At 38.7% G+C, this 22855-nt stretch overlaps 1 protein-coding gene across 2 annotated transcripts in view; it reads right to left on the bottom strand.

The window, feature by feature from the left end:
- LOC144037723 (metabotropic glutamate receptor 4-like) overlaps nt 1–22855 on the bottom strand; it is a 191266-nt gene that overhangs the window by 14705 nt on the left and 153706 nt on the right. For both annotated transcript variants that reach the window (XM_077549467.1, XM_077549457.1), the window contains exons 5-8: nt 20715–20869; nt 18600–18740; nt 9102–9302; nt 1209–1345 (exon numbers count right to left, since the gene is read on the bottom strand). In XM_077549467.1, the coding sequence (XP_077405593.1) occupies nt 1209–1345; nt 9102–9302; nt 18600–18740; nt 20715–20869 (634 nt within the window). The remainder of the gene's footprint in view (nt 1–1208; nt 1346–9101; nt 9303–18599; nt 18741–20714; nt 20870–22855) is intronic.

The raw sequence follows: 22855 nt of genomic DNA, 5'->3' as shown, positions 1-22855 counted from the left end.
TGCAGTTTACAAGAAAAAAGTTCACTGACAGACATTTTGCATTGGGCTTCATTAATGTAAACAATAATAATAATAATAATAAAGACGATGCTGCTGAATTAGAGTAGGCTATTTGCCATGAAGTGCTAAAACATGTACATTATACCTAATGTATGTGAAAGCAATTTTTTTTTACAAAAGTAACACAAAAAATGTATACACTACGCCCCCAAAATAAAAAATAAATCAAATAAAATCCAATGACTTCTGTTGGCCCATGATCTCCAAATACTTAGAGATGTTCGTAAGTCAAAATAGTTGCTAAATCTTGCACTCATCCTATGCTCATGACATTACCTCCTTAAAAGAATGAAAGAAAGTTACTTGAGGTAAATCGAAGTAAATAGAGTGCAGCCATTATCTCGCATTACATCTTTCTGATGAGTAATTTAGTAGTGGGGCCTATCACATTTCAATATTGAATTCATTGAATAACCTAACCTTAATCCTGTAAAAGGCTGTCTTCTACACTTGATTTGACAACCAGAGAGAGACAACCTTCAGTTTTCCCAAGCAAAATGGCTTTTACATCATTCATGTTCCTACTTTTTGACTTTTGATAGGGTCAGTGTACAAAGTAAAAGGAAAAATGAAATCATCAGTAGGAAGGGACATACAGCTATGAATATATAATAGTTATAGAGTTATTGTTTCTACATCTTCATATGGCGTTCATGATTTTCCTGGGAGATTTCTGCCAGGCACTTGGGTACGTCGTTGAGTGGGCAAAAGAAACACAGGACCTTGATGTCTGCAATAATTCAGTAGGATACCTGTGCTGTGCGCAGCAACAAAAATAGAGTACCTGAGGGCTTGAGTATAAATGATTCATAACCATAAAAATGAGCTATGCTCATTGTTCCTGTGGTAGTTTGATGTTAGCATTTGCGACACTGTGGGTTCAGATGTTTTGCTTATGAATAAACTGGAGTTTTATGTCACAGATGAAGCAAAATGTTAAAACGAAATCAAATCTAAAAGCTTTACTTGCCCTTTTCCCACATTATATGTTGTTTGTCTATGAGTTTATGGAGTATCACCAGAAAGGTGAAGATTAGCACCACAACATGCATCCATGCATTTTCTATCCTGCTTGTCATAGTTAATGTGCCGAGTCAGCTAAAGGCTTTCCTTTCAAGTCAATTTATCATAAAGGGAGAGATGCCTACATCCAAGTGTAGATGGTCGGTCCAGTGGCCAATGATTTTATACTCTGTGGTATTATTTTTGATCTGGTATTGGTAGATTTCATAGCGACCAGGAGCATCTCCATTCACATTGAAGACCACGGGGGTGCCAGCGATTCCTGCAAATGACACAAAAAACAAAAAAACACGTGTTATTGTAATTGTGCATTGTTGTTTAATGCCCGATCCCAGTGATATGCAAAATCTGAAATCCCTTGTTGTTGTAATTTCCAGAGATTAAATTACTCTGCGGAGCTGTTAGAGTTAATGATAGGACGAAATAGATGTTGACAGCTAGGCTGTCCTGGTTATTTGACAAGGGTCCACACAGCTGTCTGTTCGTGTTCCCATATCATTTCACACGCCTTCATTCCGCTTATTGCCCCATCGCTTTCAAGGTTGTCCTCAGAGTGCAGACAAACGACAGCACTGATTTTAATTACCACTTTGAGGTCTCTATTGAGGTCTCATCCCTCCTCTTCCTTTTCTTTACTTTTACTGAGCAAAGCTTTTGGACCCTCCTTGAGCGTCAATTAATTGTTAAGAGCACAAGAGATTAAGGTTCAGTGATCAGCCTCCATCTCTGTGAAAAGGCCTATCAGCAGCATCTTCATCTGTTTTCGCTGACAATTGCAAATGCTTGAAAAAAGACCCTCAGCTCGTAACTTGCAGGCCCACAATGGCTTGGTTCCATTTTGATAACATTGAAGTTACTTCCACAAGATGTCATGCCATGTCACTTATTCAACATTGTACTGCTATTGAACTATGGTATTCAAAAATAGATCAATAAAAGTGCTCCAATGTTGGCAGATACAGGTATAAATCGTACAAATGTATCTAGCATAGGGGTCACCTTGAAAGTAAGAGCCTCTGCAAAATAGCGTGGACATCGGGGAAAGTGTATCTGGATTGGGAGACCGAGGCAGTGGTCCGTGGAGGGTGTGTTCCAACTACAGCGGGTTCACACTCTTCAGCTTTGAGCTGGAGAGGATGATCTGTCTGGAAGTTGATTTAAAAATTCAGGAGGAGCAGTGTGGTTTTGGTCCTGTCTGTGCAATTGTGAACCGGCTTTTTACTTTCAGCTTTGGGTGCATGGGAGTTTGCCCAACCCATCTACGTGTGCTTTGTGGAAGGCGTTCAACTGAGTCCTCCAGGGGTCTTGTGGAGAGTGCTTAGTGTGTACTGTATGTGGTACTGTACCGCATCTTAATAGGCTGTTCTGGCCCTGTACGTCAGTGTCAGAGTTAGGTCCGCATTGCTGGCAGTAGGTTGGCTTTGTTTCCAGTGAGAGTTAGACTTCCTAACCTTTATGGACAGAATTTCTAGGCGGTGTTGAGGGGGTCTACTTCAGTATAGCATCTCTACTTTTTGCAGATCATAGATCATAAGAACATAAACTACCACTAAAGTGGTGCTGAGTGGTGGAGTGCCCTTTCCGGGTTGAGTATTAGGTCACACAGTCAGACTCTGCATTGTTCTGTCGTAGAGAAGTAAGCGCTAAGCCAAAAGCGAAGCTCTCAGCTCATGGACATCACCCAATTCTGAATTTTATCCATAGAGATATTTTCCCAGGCCTTCTTCACTTTCTGCTTGTTTGTAGGTCTTGCAATGTTAAATTCAGTAAATTGTTGGGCATTTGGCTGGAGATCAGACCACGGTTTTTGTTTGGATTTTTGGTTTAGTGCTTGTCAATCAGGGGTTTTCACAGTGAGTATCTCAATGACGTTTTTAATTTGGGTGCCCTACTTGAAGACTATTCAGTTGCTTATATAGCTTATATAGCTATAGCGTACATTCACTGTCACAATTCTATTTATGTCTGTCAGCAGTTACCAGTTCATCACGATCATCATTAAACACCAGTTATACATAGTTAACATAGTGCTACACGACACACTGTACTGAGTCAGATGGTGCACCAAGGGTTGCTTCCTCTTCCTGGACTTCATCTTAACAAACCACCCCCAATACGTCAAACTAGATCACCACCTCTTCTCCACCCTCACCCTCAGCACTGGCTCTCCACAAGGTTGTGTATTGAGCCCCCTCCTCTTCTCTTTATACAGAAATGACACTCCGACTTACCCCTCTAACACCATCATTAAGTTTGTGGATGACACCGCAGTGGTCGGGTTCATCTCTGAAGATACTGAGTCTAATTACAGATATTAGATTAGCAGAAAGACAGCTTGATGTTCAGAAAACAACTGATCATTGAATACCACCAAAACCAGAAAGATCATTCTGGACTTCAAAAAGGACAACCTGGCCCCATTCTAGATAACACTCCATTTGATTCATGAACATGTAGATCTCTGACGACCTCTCCTGGACTGCTAATACTAGCGCAGTGGTGAAGCCCAGCGCCAACTTCACTTCCTGAGAAGAACAGAAGAAGAAAAAGCTGCTGGTGATTTTCTACAGGGCCACCATAGAAAGCGTCCTAGTTTTCTGTATCACAACATAGCATGTAGGGTGTATGGCAGCAGACAGAAGAGTACTGCAGAGAGTGTACAAACAGGCCAGAAAATCACTGGTTGATCTCTGCCCAAGCTGGAGGACATCACCAGCTCTCACTAACTTAACATAGCTGGCCACATCATCAAGGAGCCCTTTGACCCCAGTAACTACAAACTGCTACCCTTGGGCTGTCGCTCCAGGTTACACAATGCTAACAGACTGAGAGCTAACTTCTTCTGCTTCTTTCCCGCAGCTACTGCATCTCTACAATAAACAACTGGAAATAACAACTGTTCTAATAAATGTCTTAATCATTAACCAGACATGCAATAATTGCTGATCTTCTGGGCAATAAATGCTTCACTTCTGTGCAATAAGGCTGAGATGAGAGCAATGTTTGTACCTCTGTGGAATATCATCCTTTCATGTAACCTGCAATAACTGCTTATTACTTGCAACCATTAGTTCATTGTTCTTAAGCACATGCACATTTCTGCATTGTATATACTTTTGTATTGTTTTCTTAATTTATTTCATTGTATTGCATTAGTAGTAAATATTCTGTTCATAACTTTTATAAACATAATTTCTAGGTGCAGTCTAAGCGTTGAGGGGGTTCGGTTTGGTGGCCTCAGTATAGCATATCTGCTTTTTGTAGATGATGTGGTGCTGTGGTGCTGTTGGCTTCATCAAGCCATGATCTCCAACTCTCACTGGAGCGGTTCGCAGCCGAGCGCGAAGTGGTTGGGATGAAGTTCAGCACCTCCAAATCCGAGACCATGGTCCTCAGTCGGAAATAGGTTGTGTGCCCTCTCCGGGTCGGGGATAAGATGCTGCCCTAAGTGGAGGAGTTCAAGTATCTTGGGGTCTTGTTCACGAGTGAGGGCAGGATGGAGCGGGAGATCGACAGGCGGAACGGTGCAGCGTCTGCAGTGATACAGACTCTGTATCGGTCCGTTGTGGTGAAGAAGGAGCTGAGCCAAAAGGCAAAGCTCTCGATTTACCGGTCGATCTACGTTCCTACCCTCACCTATGGTCACGAGCTGTGACCGAAAGAACAAGTCCTGGATACAAGCTCCTGAAATTAGTTTCCTCCGCAGGGTGTCTCCCTTAGAGATGGTGGCGGGTGAGAGGCTTGGTCATCCGTGAGGGATTCAGGGTCGAGCCGCTACTCCTCCGCGTTGAGAGGAGCCAGTTGGAGCCAGAGGTGGCTTGGGTATCTGGTTCGGATGCCTCCTGGACGCGTCCCTGAAGAGGTGTTCGGGGCATGTCCCACCGGCTGGAGGCCCCGGGGACGACCCAGGACACGCTGGAGAGACTATGTCTCTCGGCTGGCCTGGGAACACTTTGGGATCTTGCCGGTGCAGCTGGTTGAAGTGGCTGAGCTTCCCTGCCGACCCCAAATTAAGCAGTAGATAATGGATGGATGGCTATTAGTAAATATTTTTATATATAAGCACCAAGAAGTAGCTAACTCGATTTTTGTTGCATTAACTGACAATAAAAGTCATTCTGATTCTGATTTTAATTGTTAGTAATTTGTTAGTAATTGTTGGATGCTGAGAATCCTTTTCTTGAAGAATGGAATATACAGTATATGCAGTTTGCCAATTAGTGACATGTTTATGCATTTGTACTCATACATTGACATACCCCTAGGGAATCTAAAATTATAGGCACAACTGTACTAATGTGTATGTATTTATATGTTTCGTTGTGATGGCATAGAATGAGATTAAATTAGTCTCAATCTTTTTTACGAAAATATCTCCTCCTCTGAGATTAAGTCAACAAAAGAAAATTAATTTTCAGCATGTTACAGTTGAATACCAAAGTTAAAGTTAGAATGTAATTATATTCCTCCATTAAATTAGTCAAATAATATGGAAGTTAATGTTGCAGAAAAAGTGTTTATTAATTTAAATTTGCATAAGGGTAATTCGGCTGTTTATGGAGCTGTCTGAAGTAGAACCAATCTATTTGAAGTAATTTGTTGCAAAATACAGCACATGCTTGCCACATTAATGAACACTAGTTTAATAACAATATTATTTAGCTACAGATTTATTTCCACTTTAGGTGACGACTGAGAGTCATTAGAGATAACATCCGGTCCTGATTCTCGTTTACTATTGTCTTTAATAAAAAAATGTTTTTAATGAAAGCATGTAAGTCTGTTTTAATAACTGTGAAGAGAAGTCAACTCACACTTTCTTCTGATCATGACATTTACTGTATGCACCAATTTCTGCAAGCATGGCCTCTTTAAATCTGTTTCATTTCCTGCAGTAAAGTCTGAGCTATTCACTATGATGTCCACGCAACACTGATCTTGGCTGCTTCATCCAGTTACAACAAATTTAAATCAGACCTGGCAGTAATAGAATCTTTAAGTATGAACGTTACAGCAAATATTGAATCTTGCACTTGGAGCACTGCTTTACTGCCTTATTAGGGAATTACAAAATTACCTCATAAAAGACAATATTCTGCTATAAATGGCACCAGTAACATTTCGGTGCATAATAGGGATCACTTCCATCAGGGTCATGTAAGATACATCTCAAACTTGTGCATCATATCATATCATATTAACGCAATTTTGGTGAGTAGCTTGGTTTCTCATTTCCTTTAGTCAGCACGTATTGACCTTTTGCACGTGATGTCACAGCCCTCATGGGAACACCCCCTCCGGGACGCTCGACGGCAAAAGAGCCACTTGCCTGTATTGTAACGATTGAATCTCGTACAGCGTTAAGTCCTTTATCAAATCGATTATCTTATAAAATGGTCATATCTTGCTGTGCGGTTGGTTGTACAGACAGACAAAGGAGTAAACCAAATATTGCTTTTTATCACATACCTACTAATGAAGACGAACGACGTCGATTGATAGCAGCAATCAACAAAAAGGACTGGCAGCCCACATAGTATTCACGGATTTGCAGAGATGATTTTTTTGGGAGGTTAATAGATAAATGTTGTAATTAGTAGATAAATGTTCATACATTCCACTAGTAGACAAAGATAACAAAGATTGTAACAGAAGTGTCGAATTGCGTGTTTCAAATCACATTAACGAGCCAGATAGTTAGCGTCCACTCCAACTGCACGAACACACAGCTTAGTTTTAAAATGCACCTTCTTCAAAACTATGAAGTGCAATTGACTGTTTAATAATGGGGGATTTTGTCTTTGTGCTTGGAGTTTCTCAATCTGGAGCCGGAATCATATTCATGAAATGACTGCATAACTCGCCACTATGATAATCATTTGTTCCATGCTAGTAAACATAGAAACATGACATCATCACAACGTTTCAATATAGAACGGACTATTTAAAAACAAGTCAGTTAGCATGATCAACAAGTTTTACCGTTGCATTACGAGGTATATTGTGTGAGCGTAGCATCTCGTCCCAGAGACTCAGCCAGCGACAAGCTTTTGAATCAGCTCCGTTGTAAGGAGAAGAGACGGCATTGACAACATAATGTTATAGGTCGTGCACTGTGAATTCCGGAAAAGTCGGCGATTTGATTAACTTGGTAAAAACAGCAGTCAACAGAAGGTAAGGGGCTGTTTTCAAATTAGCGATCTCCAACTTAAGTAAATATCGCGATCTATGAGTCCCGGCTGAATGTGCAACTTCGACTGACAGGCGACCTTCGGTTGAAGTAATAGATTCCATGGCTCTACGGGCAATAATAACTTTTAATTTGTAAAATAACAGTCACTAAGTCGCTCCGGGTCACGTCCACTTCCATTTAACAATCATTTCCTTCCGCCGTCCTTCATAGGGTAGTCATGTGATCACGTGACATCGGTGCAAATGGTCAATAGACAATTCTCAAAATACGGCATGAGGATCATGTTGATGTTTCCATTTTGTTTTCCTACACAGCTTTTAAATTCCTTGGTGCTCCTGAAAGAAAATCAGGATACTGCGGATACCAGTAATGTGCACCATTCATTTTTGCCCCCACCCCAGTAATAACTGAATGGTTCCAATGCTCATTTCAGAATTGTAACTTCTAGTAATATAATACTAATATCTCAGTAAAGTATTCTAAAAGTATAAAGTTACACCAAAGCATATGATTGAATATGTGTATAGTTCACACAAATGAGGAATGACCTGCTTACATCTTAATCAGGTCGCTCAGGCCCAGGTGAACAATATTTTTGACTTTGAAGATGGGCCCATGAGTTTCCTCTCAACATTCATCATGGTGAAAAAGTTAATGATGCAAACGTTAGTGTCACGTAAACTTTATATAAATAAAAAGTTGACTGCATTACTAAAGAGTAAGACCAATATTTTTTTCTAAACTCAACTTCAGTCTGCTCTTCAAACCCCACACTTCAATCTGCACACCAAAGCCACTCTGAAAGATTCAACTGTGCACCATCCCATGGGAGTCTGTAGTCCTTGGAAATTCTTTTGTCACTTTCTCCTATAATTCCATCAACATTAATCCTTGTGGCTGCCAACCTCTGGTTCTCATGAGGAGTCAGGAGACTAACCTGCACTCCGAGAAATAATTCTCAAATCATTTCCTGTAGGGGGGGGGACTAAACTACACTAAACCTGACCTCACTTGTGTCCCTTGGTGATGACATGTCTGCACCACAATAAAAACACTGCCATTTTTCTGCACTGACAGCCATCATTCCTATGTGCTCTTTGAAGTGTGTTACCAACTGCAGGGACTGATTGATTGAATGATTGAAATGGTCAAGAATTTCACAGTTTTGAGTTTTCATACAGGAGGAAACTCTTCTTAAGTAGATCAGGGTTGCAAAATTTTGAAGTCTGAAATGTTTCATGGAAAATAAGGAGTTTTGGTAATTGAATTGAACAAATGTTACATACGTATCAAGAGTTATAAGTGAGCAAGCAAAATATACATTTGGCAAAAATTAAAATGTATGCACATTCCATTGAATTCCTACACTGAAAATCACTCATTCTATGCAAACAGAACACAAATTAATGAAAATTTTTCCACCAATTAGTAATCTTGATGTAATCATTGCGGTTTAGTTGCTGGATGAACAAGCTTTCCGCAAAAACCTGCTTAATGTTACATACATGAGCATTACATATACAGTATGTATTGTTTTGTTTGTTGTGCTGCCTGCTGCTTTTCTTCTTTACAACCCAGTAGAGAATGCACTTTAACGACGATGTCGCCTTTTCAATTGTGACAAGATAAGTGAACACACTCCTGTGCTGTTAATTTTTTAGCCTATGGCCAGCCTCTCGGAATCATTTCTCTTCAACAGCTTTGATACTTGGAAACCAGTCCACGCTGTACTCGCAAAGGTATGTTGATAAACCCAGAAACAGGACAATATACCACTTCAGATGATCAATGGCATTTTGGTATATGGTATATCATAAATACACACCTGAGAAGTTGACATTTCGAATGTATTTGAGCAGCAATGTGCCATTGATGGCATCCATCTGGGAGCAGAGGCCAACTTTCCCCAGGCAGAGATCTTTGTGCATGTTGTGCAGCGCGTGAGCCATGGCGTAAACCGCATCGATCACAAACTGGACTTTTCCTTCCTGTTCATAGGACGAATCTTTACCAATCCTTTCGAGATCTAGTGATTAAAGTACAGAGGGAAAACATATATGTTGACAATAAAAAGCAAAACAAACCATAATTCAAACCATAATCATATAAAACTGGACAAGAACCAAATCAAGTGAATGTAATGTGGAGAGGTTTTAATTATGAGGCCACTATTGAATTGTAGGTGATATTAACTTGAGTGTCTACCCTCCATAATGAGCAATGGAACTTATGTCCCAATCAGTATTGTAAATAAAGGGCAGTCTCCAGATATCAATTCTACAATATTCTTCACGGAACACTTCTGTTGTCTTATGACTTGTTTTGTGATCTGTTTGTCTCCATCAAGCTCACATCCATTAATCAACAAAACACAAGGTGATTGAGTTGTGACCCACGAGTGGAGGACAGAGCAAGACAGGCCTCATCATTCTTCAGTGTACCAACGTAATTACATACAGTATGACATTCGTATATTAATCTTAGCTAATCTTGTCCCACTGTTTTGCAAATGTGTCAATTGCCAAGCAAGGTTTCAATTGGGAACGTAATCCTTTCATAAGAGCATAATTTGCTAGAACACAGAAGGACTCTGTTTTGATATTACCAGTGAGATTTGAAAAGGTTCAGGCTTTAACGACATCTTGAGTGCTGTTAACATTGCTCAGTTACGTAATGGTTAGTGTAAGTGGTGCATATTGTGCTGTGTCACAGAAAATGTACGGCTGCACAAGTATCATTTTCCACTTTTACATTTACAAATTAAACTAAATAATGATAAAAAAATAATAATAATTTGATCACTGTCTGTCAGACTTCGTCCATGGTCTCTTTTTGGTATAGGTGGCTGGTTTACTCCATGAAATATGTATACTGTCATGAGTTATCTTACCCCCAGAAATTAGGGTTCTAACATGTTTATTTTAGGATTCCATTTCTCTTTTGCTGTAGCTCAACATTTAAAAAAATATTTTGACAGGTTTGTCAAACAAAGATGTTTCAAAAGGTTTGTCTTCTTCTTTTTTCAGAAATGCACAAATGAAATTGTGTCAAGATGTACAAAACAGTGATATTAATGTCTTGACTGGCCGGGAGCTCAGCACCCCTAAACCTCTGATCCTAGAATCACATCTGCGTATTACTTTACAGTTCCAGCAGTGAATAAAACCACCAAGTAAAACACACAAGGATCAGATAAAATGAAAACCTTCATGGAAGAAAGTGGCGTCAGGATTTCTTTTGCAAGCTTTTTTGGTTGTCTGTGGCAGGATTGTTATCTCTGCAGAGACATTCCATTTTAACAAGTGCCAGCTTTTAACAGATGAATAGTTAGGGCATGCCTCCTTGTTATTGTTATGCTGATCCATAGTTGCTTGCTTTGTGAGGCAATTTGATATCAGTGAAAAGACCTTGGATGTTGAATATTGTATTTCCAATAAATCTTTATATTTTAGACAAGACGAAGAGATGTAAATATCTTTTTTTTTGTGTGATTTTCAGATTGCTTTATTTCTCTAAATAGCTTTCAGTTTTCCGGTTTCGGGTGTCTTCTACACAGAACTATACTATACTACCTGGTAAAGTAGCCTGTGGTTTTTATGACAGCGGGCAATAAAGATCAATTAAATGCCAGCTTTCAGTGAGTTTGATTATTGTCAATACAGGACACCTTTTGTTTAAAAAAAAAAAATCACACATCCTTGTTATCCAGGGGAATAAAGTGTATGCAGCATTCCCATCTATGCAAAACTTTCACTGACTGTCTGCATCAATCAGCGATCATCACCATGCCATGACATTGAATTTGGGATTATGTCTATTACGTCTGTGCCAATGCTCCCGAAGTCCCCACTGTCAAAGTAACACCCAAGGAAATACTGACCAAAAGTGCCAAAATTAAATAAATGAATACACCATTAAATAATTAAACAAATGTGTCATGAATGAATTAAATGTTTCATTTATTAATTAAATATGTAACTAAATAAATCAATGTGTTATTAAATGTGTCATTAATTAATAAAATTACCTATGATTATTTATTTCTCTCTTTCTCTCTCTCTCTCTATATATACAGTATATATATATACTTAATTATTTCTCAATTTAATTAATTATTTCATGGTCACTGTGTTGCGGCGTTTGATGAATTGATTTTATCTGTCAAACTCAACCGTCGAAGTTAGTGGGCAGGTCCTAACACCTGATTGGTCACCCTGCTCAGCAAGTCAAGGCAATTCCATTTCAGAACAATGAATTGATGCAGAGTGAGTGAGTAGCTAGTAAACAAAATTCGAGAGGCTGGGTGACGCTATTGACCTCAATAGGTGCGTTACCATTAGACTCAGATTTACGTGTTGAAATGGAAGTGACCTCTAATGTATATATACTGAGCGTGTGTGTGTGTCTGTGTGTGTCTGTGTCAGGGCCGGACACAGCTCCACCGGCCTAGTGGAGGGGGTGCCAAATTGCTGGGCAAAAAAAAAAGAAGATAAAAAATATTTTCCCCCAAATCCTCTCAAATAAAATATGTAAATGACCCTGCTATTATTTTAGTTTTTGCATTTTTGTATTGTACAATTGCATTGTTTAATTGTGCTATTATAATAAAGTTGATACTTTTATTTTGAAGGATACAGGAAAAGGTCTCATAAACCGGTAGGAACTGACGTAAGTAACCGATGTACTACAAGTTTGAGTGGAACCGTCTCTTGCCTACGTTGGTTCGCTTCTCCGCCTGGGAGACCATGTTTGTATGTGTGCGTGTTCGTGTGAATGAGTGCAAAAAAATAAAAATACCCCCAAAAAATTAGGAGCGCCGTCTTCCAGGAAATCAGAGAAAACTGAATTTCACAACTAATTCAGTGAACGATTCTTTAGCACCTGGCTGAGAAGGGAATGAAGTTTGTATTGGAGCAATGTTTCATTGTTTAACTAATGTTGCTACATTTTATGTTCATTGTGTAATTTACTGCACAGTAACACGTTACTGTTTTCGTCCACTGGAGTGTGCTCCTTGGTAAATATTTAGCAACACTATTGCTCAAGATTCTGTTTTATTGACTAAGAATCTGTATTTCTGTATGGTTTATTTTTGTTTTAAGATTTTTATAAACACAACAGGCCTTCAAGAGATTGTCAAGGCTAAAAAAGGTAATAATTTAAGGCAATTCATTTATAGTATATGGTAGGGTGACCAAATGTGTCCACTTTTGGGAGGACTTACCATTTTGAAAATGTCCGGTTGGCCGATTGTGTGACTAATAGGAGGTGAACTACACTGTGTAACTGTGACTGGTATCACAATTTCAAGGTAGGGGCAAGTGTCCTCTTTTTGGGGGAAATGGGAATATGGTCAGGCAGCACGGTGGCTGACTGGTTAGCACGTCCGCCTCCCAGTGCTGAGGAAGTGAGATCGAGTCCGGGCTTCGGCCTACCTGGGTGGAGTTTGCATGTTCTCCCCGTGCTTGCGTGGGTTTTCACCGGGTACTCCGGTTTCCTCCCACATTCCAAAGACATGCATGGCAGGTTAATTGAACACTCCAAATTGTCCATAGGTGTGATTGTGAGTATGGTTGTTTGTCTCTGTGTGCCCTGTGATTGGCTGGCAACCAGTTCAGGGTGTACCCTGCCTACTGCCCGAAGCCAGCTGGGATAGGCTCCAGCACCCCCGCGACCCTTGTGAGGAAAAGCGGTCAAGAAAATGGATGGATGGATGGATGGGAATATGGTCACCCTAGAATATGGCTTAAATACGGTAAAGGGATACACAAAAAAACATACCGTTGGAGTTATTATGGCAATTTTTGTTTATTTGTATTGTAGCTCTTAGAGCGCTTTCACACAAAGGAAGGTTTGATAAAAGTTGTGAATCATCAGTTGGAGAGACCAACTTTATTTGAACCGAAAATGCTACAAAATGTTATAGAGCATATATATTTTATTTATTTTACATTCTTACATTACATTATTTATCTATGTTATATTATACCGCATATATATTTTATATAATAATTATTTTTTTATGACTTTTAGTCCAAATAAATATGAGATCATGAAACATGAAATAAATAAATACTGAAATAATTATATATATATAATTTAATTAATGACACATTTATTTAATTATAGTTTTTTAAATTCCATATTTAATTAATAAAGGACACATTTAATTATTTAATGACAAATTACACTGTTCCCTCTGTCCATCTATTTGGGGGAGTGCCAGCATGAGTATATCCTTAGGACCCCACAAAAAGTTATACTGTACAGAGAAAATTTTGTATAGTGAATTTTACTCTGAAAAAGACTATATTCTGTCCCAGTCTAAACTGAGTAAAATATTCAGCAACAACAAAAATCACTCAACAGTTATGGAACAATCATAGAAACTTCAGGTTGGGAGACAACCATTCTATCCACCGACTTATGCCACTTCTACTCAATATATCGCAGGTGTCAGGTGAAACCCTCATACCCCAATTTTTCGTCTCTTTTTGGACACACCAGCAATATGTTAACAAACAATAACTCTGGCATAGCTAAAGTTGTAGAGTGGCTGTCACCCATGCGGAAAGTTGTGCGATCGATCCTCAATCCTTGAGTGTTTTTTGTTGTTGATGTTGTTTTTTTAGTATTTTACTCTCTCCAAGTGTAAAGTTTACTCAGTTTAGACTGGGACCGAATATAGTCTTTTTCATAGTAAAATTGACTCTACAAAATTTACGGAGTACACATTTTCAAGGACCCCTCATAATCATAGCACTAATTATATTATAATTAAATTACCATGTTTATTCCTACATGTCTTGGGAATTATTTATTTTGAACATATCAACCTATTTAAAAAAAAAAGTTTATTCAAGAGGATTGTAACCAAATTAAATTAAATCAAATTGAATAGTTATGCATCACTCACATTCACTTCTTCCACGAATATGTATGCAACACAAGAAACAAATACCCAAAGCCATGCAAGGTCAGATGGTGTGAACTGCAAAGTTTTACAAGTTGCTGGTCAAGAATGATTTACAAAGAGAGTAAAATATGATGACCACAATGATGACTTGTTCTTGGGTGTTGACGTGACACTGCAAATGATTGGTGGCAAATAATATGGTTCGTTAGAGTCAGAACATTAATATTTGAGAGAATTATATAGCATGCCAATCACTGCTCAAATTATATGCATGCATATTCTAGATGCATTCTGAGGATGTGGAAGTTGGACATTCTCACCTTGATGACTCATGGCTGCAAAGTTGCAAAGCTTCATTCAAACCCGAAACCTTACTGTCCAGTCAGACTACATTAAATGAAAAGGAAATATGCCATATTTGCTATACATGCATCTTTTAAATCCAATCCCTGATGAAGCAGGACAAACATTTAAATACTGACTTTCTGTGTTTTGTACAACTGGTTTGACCAATGTCAAAAGTAATCGTGATTGATTGTCTGGCTGTGCCCTTTATGTACCGGAGCGACTGACAAAAACCATGATAGTGTGGAACATTTTTCTAGCTTCTGACACATTCAAGGTTATATCAGCAATTCATGACCCTCCGTCTGTGTAAAACTGAATCACATTTTATGGTTCAATAGTGTGAAACAGTGTGAACTGTGTGTCTGTGGAGAAAGAATTATTGAATTGTGTTCTTGCCTGCAAGAAGGTGTGCTTGTTCACTCCCATGTATATTTAATCATTGTGACCTGAAGGTTTACCTGATTCCCCCTTTAAATTCTTTTAACAGCTAATACTGCTTTCTTTTATTATTTTTTATTTATTTATTTTTTAGTGAAACTCATGATTTGATTCCTTTGTCCTGTATATATCTGACCTTTTAGCGGACTGAGCAGTCTTGTATCTCCCAGGTTTTAATGTCTGGCCAAATCCACTTTAGGCTACAGACTCCAAGGAGCATCATGCAGCTGATGTTTGCTTAAAAGGTCACATAAAAAGGGTGGTTCATAAAACAATTTGTAGTTCATGTGATATCACTGCTTTTAATGGTTAAGTTGTGCATTTATGTGGTTCCTCTGAGTGCATCTGTCTTTCGAGACATAATTTGATACACAACAAAATAGAGGTATCAATAATGCAGCACACTGCAATTCATGTTTAAAAGGCACGTTATTTTACCCATAATTCAATTTAGGTTCTACCAACATAATCTATATTTAGTTCTTAATCAACTTCAGTGCATTCTAAACATCAAATATGGGGTAATTTTCATGGTACAATTCAAACAGGGCTTGCCGAAAACAAACAGCAACAAGCAGATATAGTCAGCTGATAGTTACTGTAAATCAGCATCTTGTTCCAAGATACTATATGCTTATATGGGTCATATTTTCTCCTGTGCTACGGCACACTTCTTGGAGTAAATCACGTGATGCGCGCCGGTCGTTAACACAAAAGCAAACGCAGAAGTATAAAACAGGCTTTACGCCACAGTTTGTGAATAGATGTAGTAGATAGCTGTTGTTCAGTTGTTGTTGTTTTAATATTTTTTATTTTATGATTTGAAGATGCCAGCATTTGTACATAGTTGTCTGATGACATTGTTTTTAAAAATAAATCTGAGTTCATGTTCAAGAAGTTACTCAGTACTTGAGTATTCTTTTCAATGAATACTTTTTGACATGAATACTACTCTACCAACCGCTGCCCACAACGGCACAAAAGAATGTAACCACACATATGTTGGCAGCATATTAGGCATTCAGGGGTATATGACCGTTGACATATTTAATGATTTCGTCTGAATCCTGAGGTTATTATTCAACTTTTGGAAGAGCAGACCAACCACCTCCATGCCTCTCAATAATATATAAGCACAACTGACACACCTCCTATATTTATTGATAGCTTAAGGATTTATTTCATACAGAAAAAAAAAGTCCAAAGGGTAAGTGAAGCCAGAGCGGTCCACACGAGCTGACTGGTCGACTGCACACTGTCCAGATTGCAGTACACCCTGTAAATACTGAGACATTCTTAAAGTATTATTGAGAGTTAAATAAATTGTTTGATTGCAGTAATTCCATCAAAAGATCATGCAATAAAATATTGAGTTAAGGATACCTGCCCAGGCCATTATTATTATTATTATTATTATTATTATTATTATTATTATTTTATGTATTTATGTTTTAAGACAATTCCGTTAAACCACAACTATAATACAATCCATATTTTTTCGTAGGTTAATTTTCAGTAAACTTTTGTGTATTTTATCACTTTCAAGTTATTTAAATATTTTATTCATTATTTGATGTATGATGAGTAGGGTTCTTAATCTGCTCAATGTGCAAAGTGCCTTGTGATAACTTATGTTGGGAATTGGCGCCATGATGGAAATAAATTGACTTAACATTGACAGCAAAAAGGTCACATTGGTTTTCTGTAAGTATTCAATGATTTATGGTTTTGTGTGAAATTCACGTTTTGTTCGTTTTGTTCTTTGAACACAGTGATTTGGTTGAGGGTTCGGTGAATGCATCTATGAAAGTTGCATGGTTCTGTGCCTAGACCAAGGCTAAGAACCACTGTTGTAGTTCATGGTGAATGATTTGACGAATTTAGGGTTTTGTTGATGTTGTAAATTAAAGTGCAATGTTATGAAATGCTTTAATTGTGTTCAACAAGATTTGCCATTGAGAATGTGAAGAAGGAGATGCAGTAATTAAAATCAAAGGCTGTCTCCAAGACAACTGATTTAAAAATCATTATTATGACCATGCTGTTGAGGACAACAACATGCACTACTTATAATCTCTCTCTCAGGTTTGAGTCTATTATGCCACATATGAGCACAATGCTTGTTGTATTAAATGATGGTTAAATGGTTCGATTAGGGGATGCTGTTGATATTTGTCAACTGCGGGCATGTGAAGCCTTTTGGGACTCTTGTGTCTTGAAGGGCTATCTATATAAATAAACTTGACTTGACTTGAAATGAGAAATACAACAAAAATAAATGTAATTTAATCTTGCCATTAAAAATGAATGAAACAACATATAGTGGCCTATGTATGCGGACGTAATAGAGTAAATTCTTCCCATTGTATTTTTGTGCATCCTCAAATCATAGCGCCATTTTTTGCGTACCTTGTATTTTTGTAAACATATCCATCTTCACAAATGAGTGCAATTTAGTAATTGCTGCTTTTATCATCAAATGAGGAGGTTGTCAACATTATTACTGAATAAGAGGTCCTGAGTTCTATAAGCTAATGTTTCTTTTTATGTTTGCTTTTAGTCCCAGATGTAATTTATTCATTTATTTGTGTGCACGCGGGTGTGTGTGTTGGCGGTATATGACTAATGTGCTTGTAAAAAAAAAAAAATACAATACAGTCCAGAATATACTGTACACCGACCAGCCAGCATAATATTTTGCATTGCATGAGCTCACATATTCTGCCTTTGTATGGTTAAAGTAATAATGCTGATGTGGTGTACTTAAGTTTCTCATAGTGTCAATTGAAACGGAACATTATTATCATTGTAACGGAAGAATATTACATAACATTAAATTGTGCAATTTGTCATAATGTTGTTGCTGCTTGGTGTATGCTATAAATTACAGTATGTTTTAAACGCCATAGCGATTCAAAAATAATCACCTATCACAAGCACTCTTATGGCACATTATGCACTCATTAACAGATGTCTCTTAAATTGACTTTATATACTGTACACCACTATGTCTGCAAGCAGTGCATGTCTACCGTCAGTATTAGTTACACAGGTTGAACAGGAAATGGGCTGGTGCAAATACTGTATGCAGATGAAACCTTCTCTCCTCTTTGTGTTGTGTGACTCCTTAGCATGCTGGCAATGCATCTGTTAGGGTTGTTGTGACTAAGCCATTACTGGCCGCAGCTGCAAATCAGCCTGCTAGCATTGCAGTGTTGCATCCTGAATCAGATGGGTGGGAGATAGTGTGGGGGATCCCTCTGACTTTAATGGCCTAAAAGCTTGTTTTCAGCGTGCGTTATTGGATTATTGGACTATTGATTATGTTTTCAGTGGCAATGGGGTTTTGTGATAGCTATTGTCTTTCTAGAAACTAACCAACGCACACAGAAACATTTATTTCTCTGAAACAAAATTAGAGGCTCACATTTTCTTATCTACTACATCCATTATATTTTCGACAAATGTGAGTGTGGAGTGTGGTTTGGTATTGCCTAATGTTTTATAAATGTCCCTCTGTGCTACCAAAAAATACAAAATAAAATGTAGTTGAAGGTCAATTTAATTGGTGATCGATTGAGAGTTTTCCTGAATGCCCGTTTTTATTGAGTGTGGACTCACTTGTGCACTTTTTTATGCCAGAGCCTTTCTTCACAGCATGTCGACTCAGTTTGCACTGAAAGTTGTTCTCCCAGAACTCAGCAAACCAGATGTTTCGCCTGTTGTTCTCCAGTGTTCGACTGATGAAGTAGCGGTCAAACCCTGGAAGAGAAGTTTCCGATTTATACTTACATCTCCGAAAACCAACCATTGTACTTATTTTCCACAAAGGCAATCTGTGTCATGATCAAGTTTGGTGTGCAAGTATAATTGTAATCGTGTGAAGGCTATTGCCACTCTCAGTAATTTATCTAATTGGCGCAGACGTCGACGACTGATCAGTTGTGGTGACTCAGGTGACTTAGGAGACCGAAATATTTCTTGCGCTCTCGCCATAGTGACGTCTCAATGCGACTAATTTGCCTGGAAGTCGCGGCGACTTCTCCTCGTGTAGATGCATAGTAAAAAATTAGCTTTTCATCTAGCCACTCTACTATACAGATCTGATTGGTGGATTGCTGAAAATTGGTCATTCTGGAAGGTTCTCATCTTTTTACACAGACTTAGGCTAGTGCTCTGACAAAGTGACTATTGGGTTCTAGGTTACTTACAAGACTTAACAACCCTCCTCCCCTGATTGCTCAGTTTAAATGGGTGGCAAGCTGTAAGAAGTGTCTTGATAGTTCTGAACGGCTTCCATTTATGAATAATGGAGGCAACTGTGTTAGTTGTAACCTTCAAAAGAGCAGGGATTTTCCTTTACCATTCCCCACATCTGTGCCTCAAGACAATCCTGTCTAGCGACAAGTCTTTTGACATCATGATTGTTTGGTGTTCTGACATGCACTTTCACCTGAGGAATGCTACACAGACAGGTGTGTATCTTTTCAGATCATACATGCATACATATGCACTTGTGATATTTGGGGTCTTAAGTTTTAACCGTTTGTGTTTGTAAACAAACAATTCAAAACAGAATCCTCCCATGGCTTAACCCATCGCTCAACCCCCAACTCTTCTCGTCAACATTGCGCCTGCCTTCAGCGCCCTCTGTGATTGGCTGGAGGGGTAAACATTGACTTTCCGCCCAGAAACGTCCCTCTTATGGCAAAACACAGGCTGGGTGGGTTGGTTGGTGTTTGAGGACAAAATCAACACCACACATTAACAGAAGGCCTGAGGTGTTGATTGAGAAGGATTTCATGTGTATACATCCAGTGTTTATGAAGTGTTTATTTCTGAGTGAAAACTTAAGACCCCACCTTTAAAGCCATTTTGTTAAAAATGAAAGACATGCTAATTTAATGTAAACCCAGTAGGGCCAATTGGTGGAACATAGGCAAACATAGTGAAGCAGTATTTAACTGTATTGCTTCACACAAATGGAATAAGCTGCCAACAGAAGTGAAGTCAGCCCCAAATGTAAATGCTTTTTAAATTTAAAAACTCCCATTTTTTTCCTAGGCATACCAGTGATTAAGGTATTTTATAGTATTTAAAAATAATGTTTTTTCAAATGTTGTTCTTGCACTTTTATTTTTATATAAATTTGAATGAGCTTCATTGTATTCCTTTACTTTTAATTACTGGTATGTATTTTGTACTCAGAGGTGGGCACTTCCCTCAATCTTCAATTCCCATCAGAGACATTTTCAGTGAATCCTGATGCTTTATGACGCAAAACCTCTCAAGAGACGGAATGATAAGAACCGTCTGTAGTCACTCCGATCGTGAACGTATTTTAGTCAATGTATTTTTTCGAGGTTTTGCGTCTTAAGCACTCCCTGAAAGGTGGGCAAAGTCATTGACAGGAAATGAGATTTGATGAAGGTGCCCACCTCCATTTGTACTTTTAATTATGTGAAGTACATCGAGCTGCCTTGTGTGTGAAACGTACTGTCACAGGGCGTTAGGTATAAAATTCTGAGGGAGAAAAAAGACTTATGTTTTTCATTGGGAATGTGCGATCCCCCCCCCCCCCCCCACACACACACACACACAGACACACATGTATTGTCAATACCGCGTGTGTAGTATTCATCATACTACAACAACATGACTTTAAATAAGTGCCAACACCAATGGATCATGAATGTAGTGTTTTAAGTTAAAGGTTGACTCCTAATCACACAGCACCTTTGATGGATTGTCGCTTCGGCAGGATGGTTACAGCACCTTCAGCCATCTCTTCCTGGTTCAATATCGGGGAGATTTTGGACCCCCAGCTGTCTGAACCTACCCAGATAAAATGGCCTGTTTGATTGGCCTTCTTTGCCGCTTGGAGCAGCCGCCTAGAAGACATGAAAAGCTCGGTAAAGTTATGCAGTTTGTTGTTATTTTCTTGATCTATTTAATGCATGAAGGCATTCGTCACCTGAAAACATAAGGTTGTTATTGAAATGCACCCCAAAGAGGCAGCAAGTTACTATGCAGGTACTTCCATGAATAGAATACTCTATTGAGTGTGAGCATATTCGCATATTAAGGCAGTATAAATGAGTGGCCTCCAAAGACTGAAAGTATCCTCAGAGTACATTCTGGTTGTTGCACAATCACCCCCCTGCCACATTTGTCCAGGCTTGCTGCCAATGGAAGTAAATATGAGGCATTGCGCAGGCACAGTTGAAAGTTGGAGTGTAGCAACATCAAAATTTCAAAACGCCATCTGGCCTGTGTGGTTTTACTGACCCTCAATGCTCCTACAACACAATAACAAAGCCGAAACAAGCAACTTGTAGCTTGTAGATGCATTATTTTTACCCGGAACTTGCTGTCATAACAAATATGATCAGTCTTCAAACGTTCCCTGCAAGGCCACTATATCCTTGGGAAAAATAGTCTTTCCACCTTTTATGACCAAAAGGTTGTGTATTAGATGAGGAATAATTGAAATAAAGTATAATCTCCGCAAGTGTATTTTGTGCTCTGTATACAAAATTGTGAGGAATACATTTTCTCACCACGAGGCAATGGTGGCAAAAAAATAAGTGAGTTATATATGTGAGAAGTAAATGTATGGTCCACCAGGAAACTTTCATTCTTGTAGTTTTTCCACACTCTAATTATTTAAATTAATTTATTGTTCAAAATATGTCTTATCAACCCCATTTATAGCAATTTAATGCAACAATTAAATTATTATTTGGGCAATAAGTACAGACGCTCCCCTACTTACGAACATTCGAGTTACGAACAACGGTACATACGAACATTTCTGCGCGTACAGTATGTCGAAAAATGTTTGGAAAGAAATGCTGTAAGTTAGATTTTGTATTGCGCGTAGTGCTTCTTTCCGCCGCTAATACCGACGATTGGCGCTGTGAGAGCTCATTGGAGGCTGAGCAACGTGGCGAGGAGGAGGAAGAAGAAACGCCGGTCCCCATGAAGCAGGAAATAACTTGTGAAGCCGATTCCAGCGACGACGAAGAATCTCTCATGATATAAAATCCTCCTCTTCCTCCTCCTCCATCATCTCCTTAAGCATCGAGTACATCTTCCAAAAGTAAGTTAAATTTCATTTTATTTATCTTATTACGTACATGTACATACTGTGAGTGTCTCTCGCTCTCTCTCTCTCTAACATACGTAGTACATACAGTACAGTACGTATTCTCTCCATTTTATTAAAAGTTTTTTTCAGTACAAACCAATGCAGGTTACTTGTACAAGCCTTAAACATACTTATATAAACCTTCAATATACTTATATAGGCTTTAAACATAAATTATAATACAAAATATAGCGCTGAAGCAAAATATAGCGCTGAAGCAACTTACGAACAAATTCACCTTACGAACGATCGTCCGGAACGTAACTCGTTCGTAAGGTGGGGAGCGTCTGTAATAGCAAATCCTTCCAAATGTTGAAATAACACAATTGACAGACAAGCCGAAAAAAACAGCAACACAAATGCTGTACAATAAACCCACTCAACAAAGTATATAATTCTTCCTTTCTAAAACCCAGAGAGCAAAGTAATTCATCCGCAATGTCACATCCTGGCACTTCATTAACAGGACACGACATTCACAGCAGTTCCCCAAGTTATGAGGACTGCACTGGGTTCAAGGATGCAGCAGGAGAGTGCATTCGAGATCCCACTGGCTTTAGGTAATTACTATATATCCACACAAGGAGCTGTTATCTGGATGGGATTAAGTCAATGAGCACCGGGACTTTTGGCTCTGTCATCACAAAGGGACCGCCCTAATTCACTGGCCTCAAGAAATACACTAGCCTACTAAGTGGTTGGCAGGGGACAGCTTCTCTTACAAAGC

The sequence above is a fragment of the Vanacampus margaritifer genome, chromosome 1, assembly GCF_051991255.1.
Source record: "Vanacampus margaritifer isolate UIUO_Vmar chromosome 1, RoL_Vmar_1.0, whole genome shotgun sequence".
Taxonomy (NCBI): Eukaryota; Metazoa; Chordata; class Actinopteri; order Syngnathiformes; family Syngnathidae; genus Vanacampus; species Vanacampus margaritifer.
The sequence above is the reverse complement of the archived record's forward strand: the minus strand, read 5'-3'. Positions and strand labels throughout refer to the sequence as shown.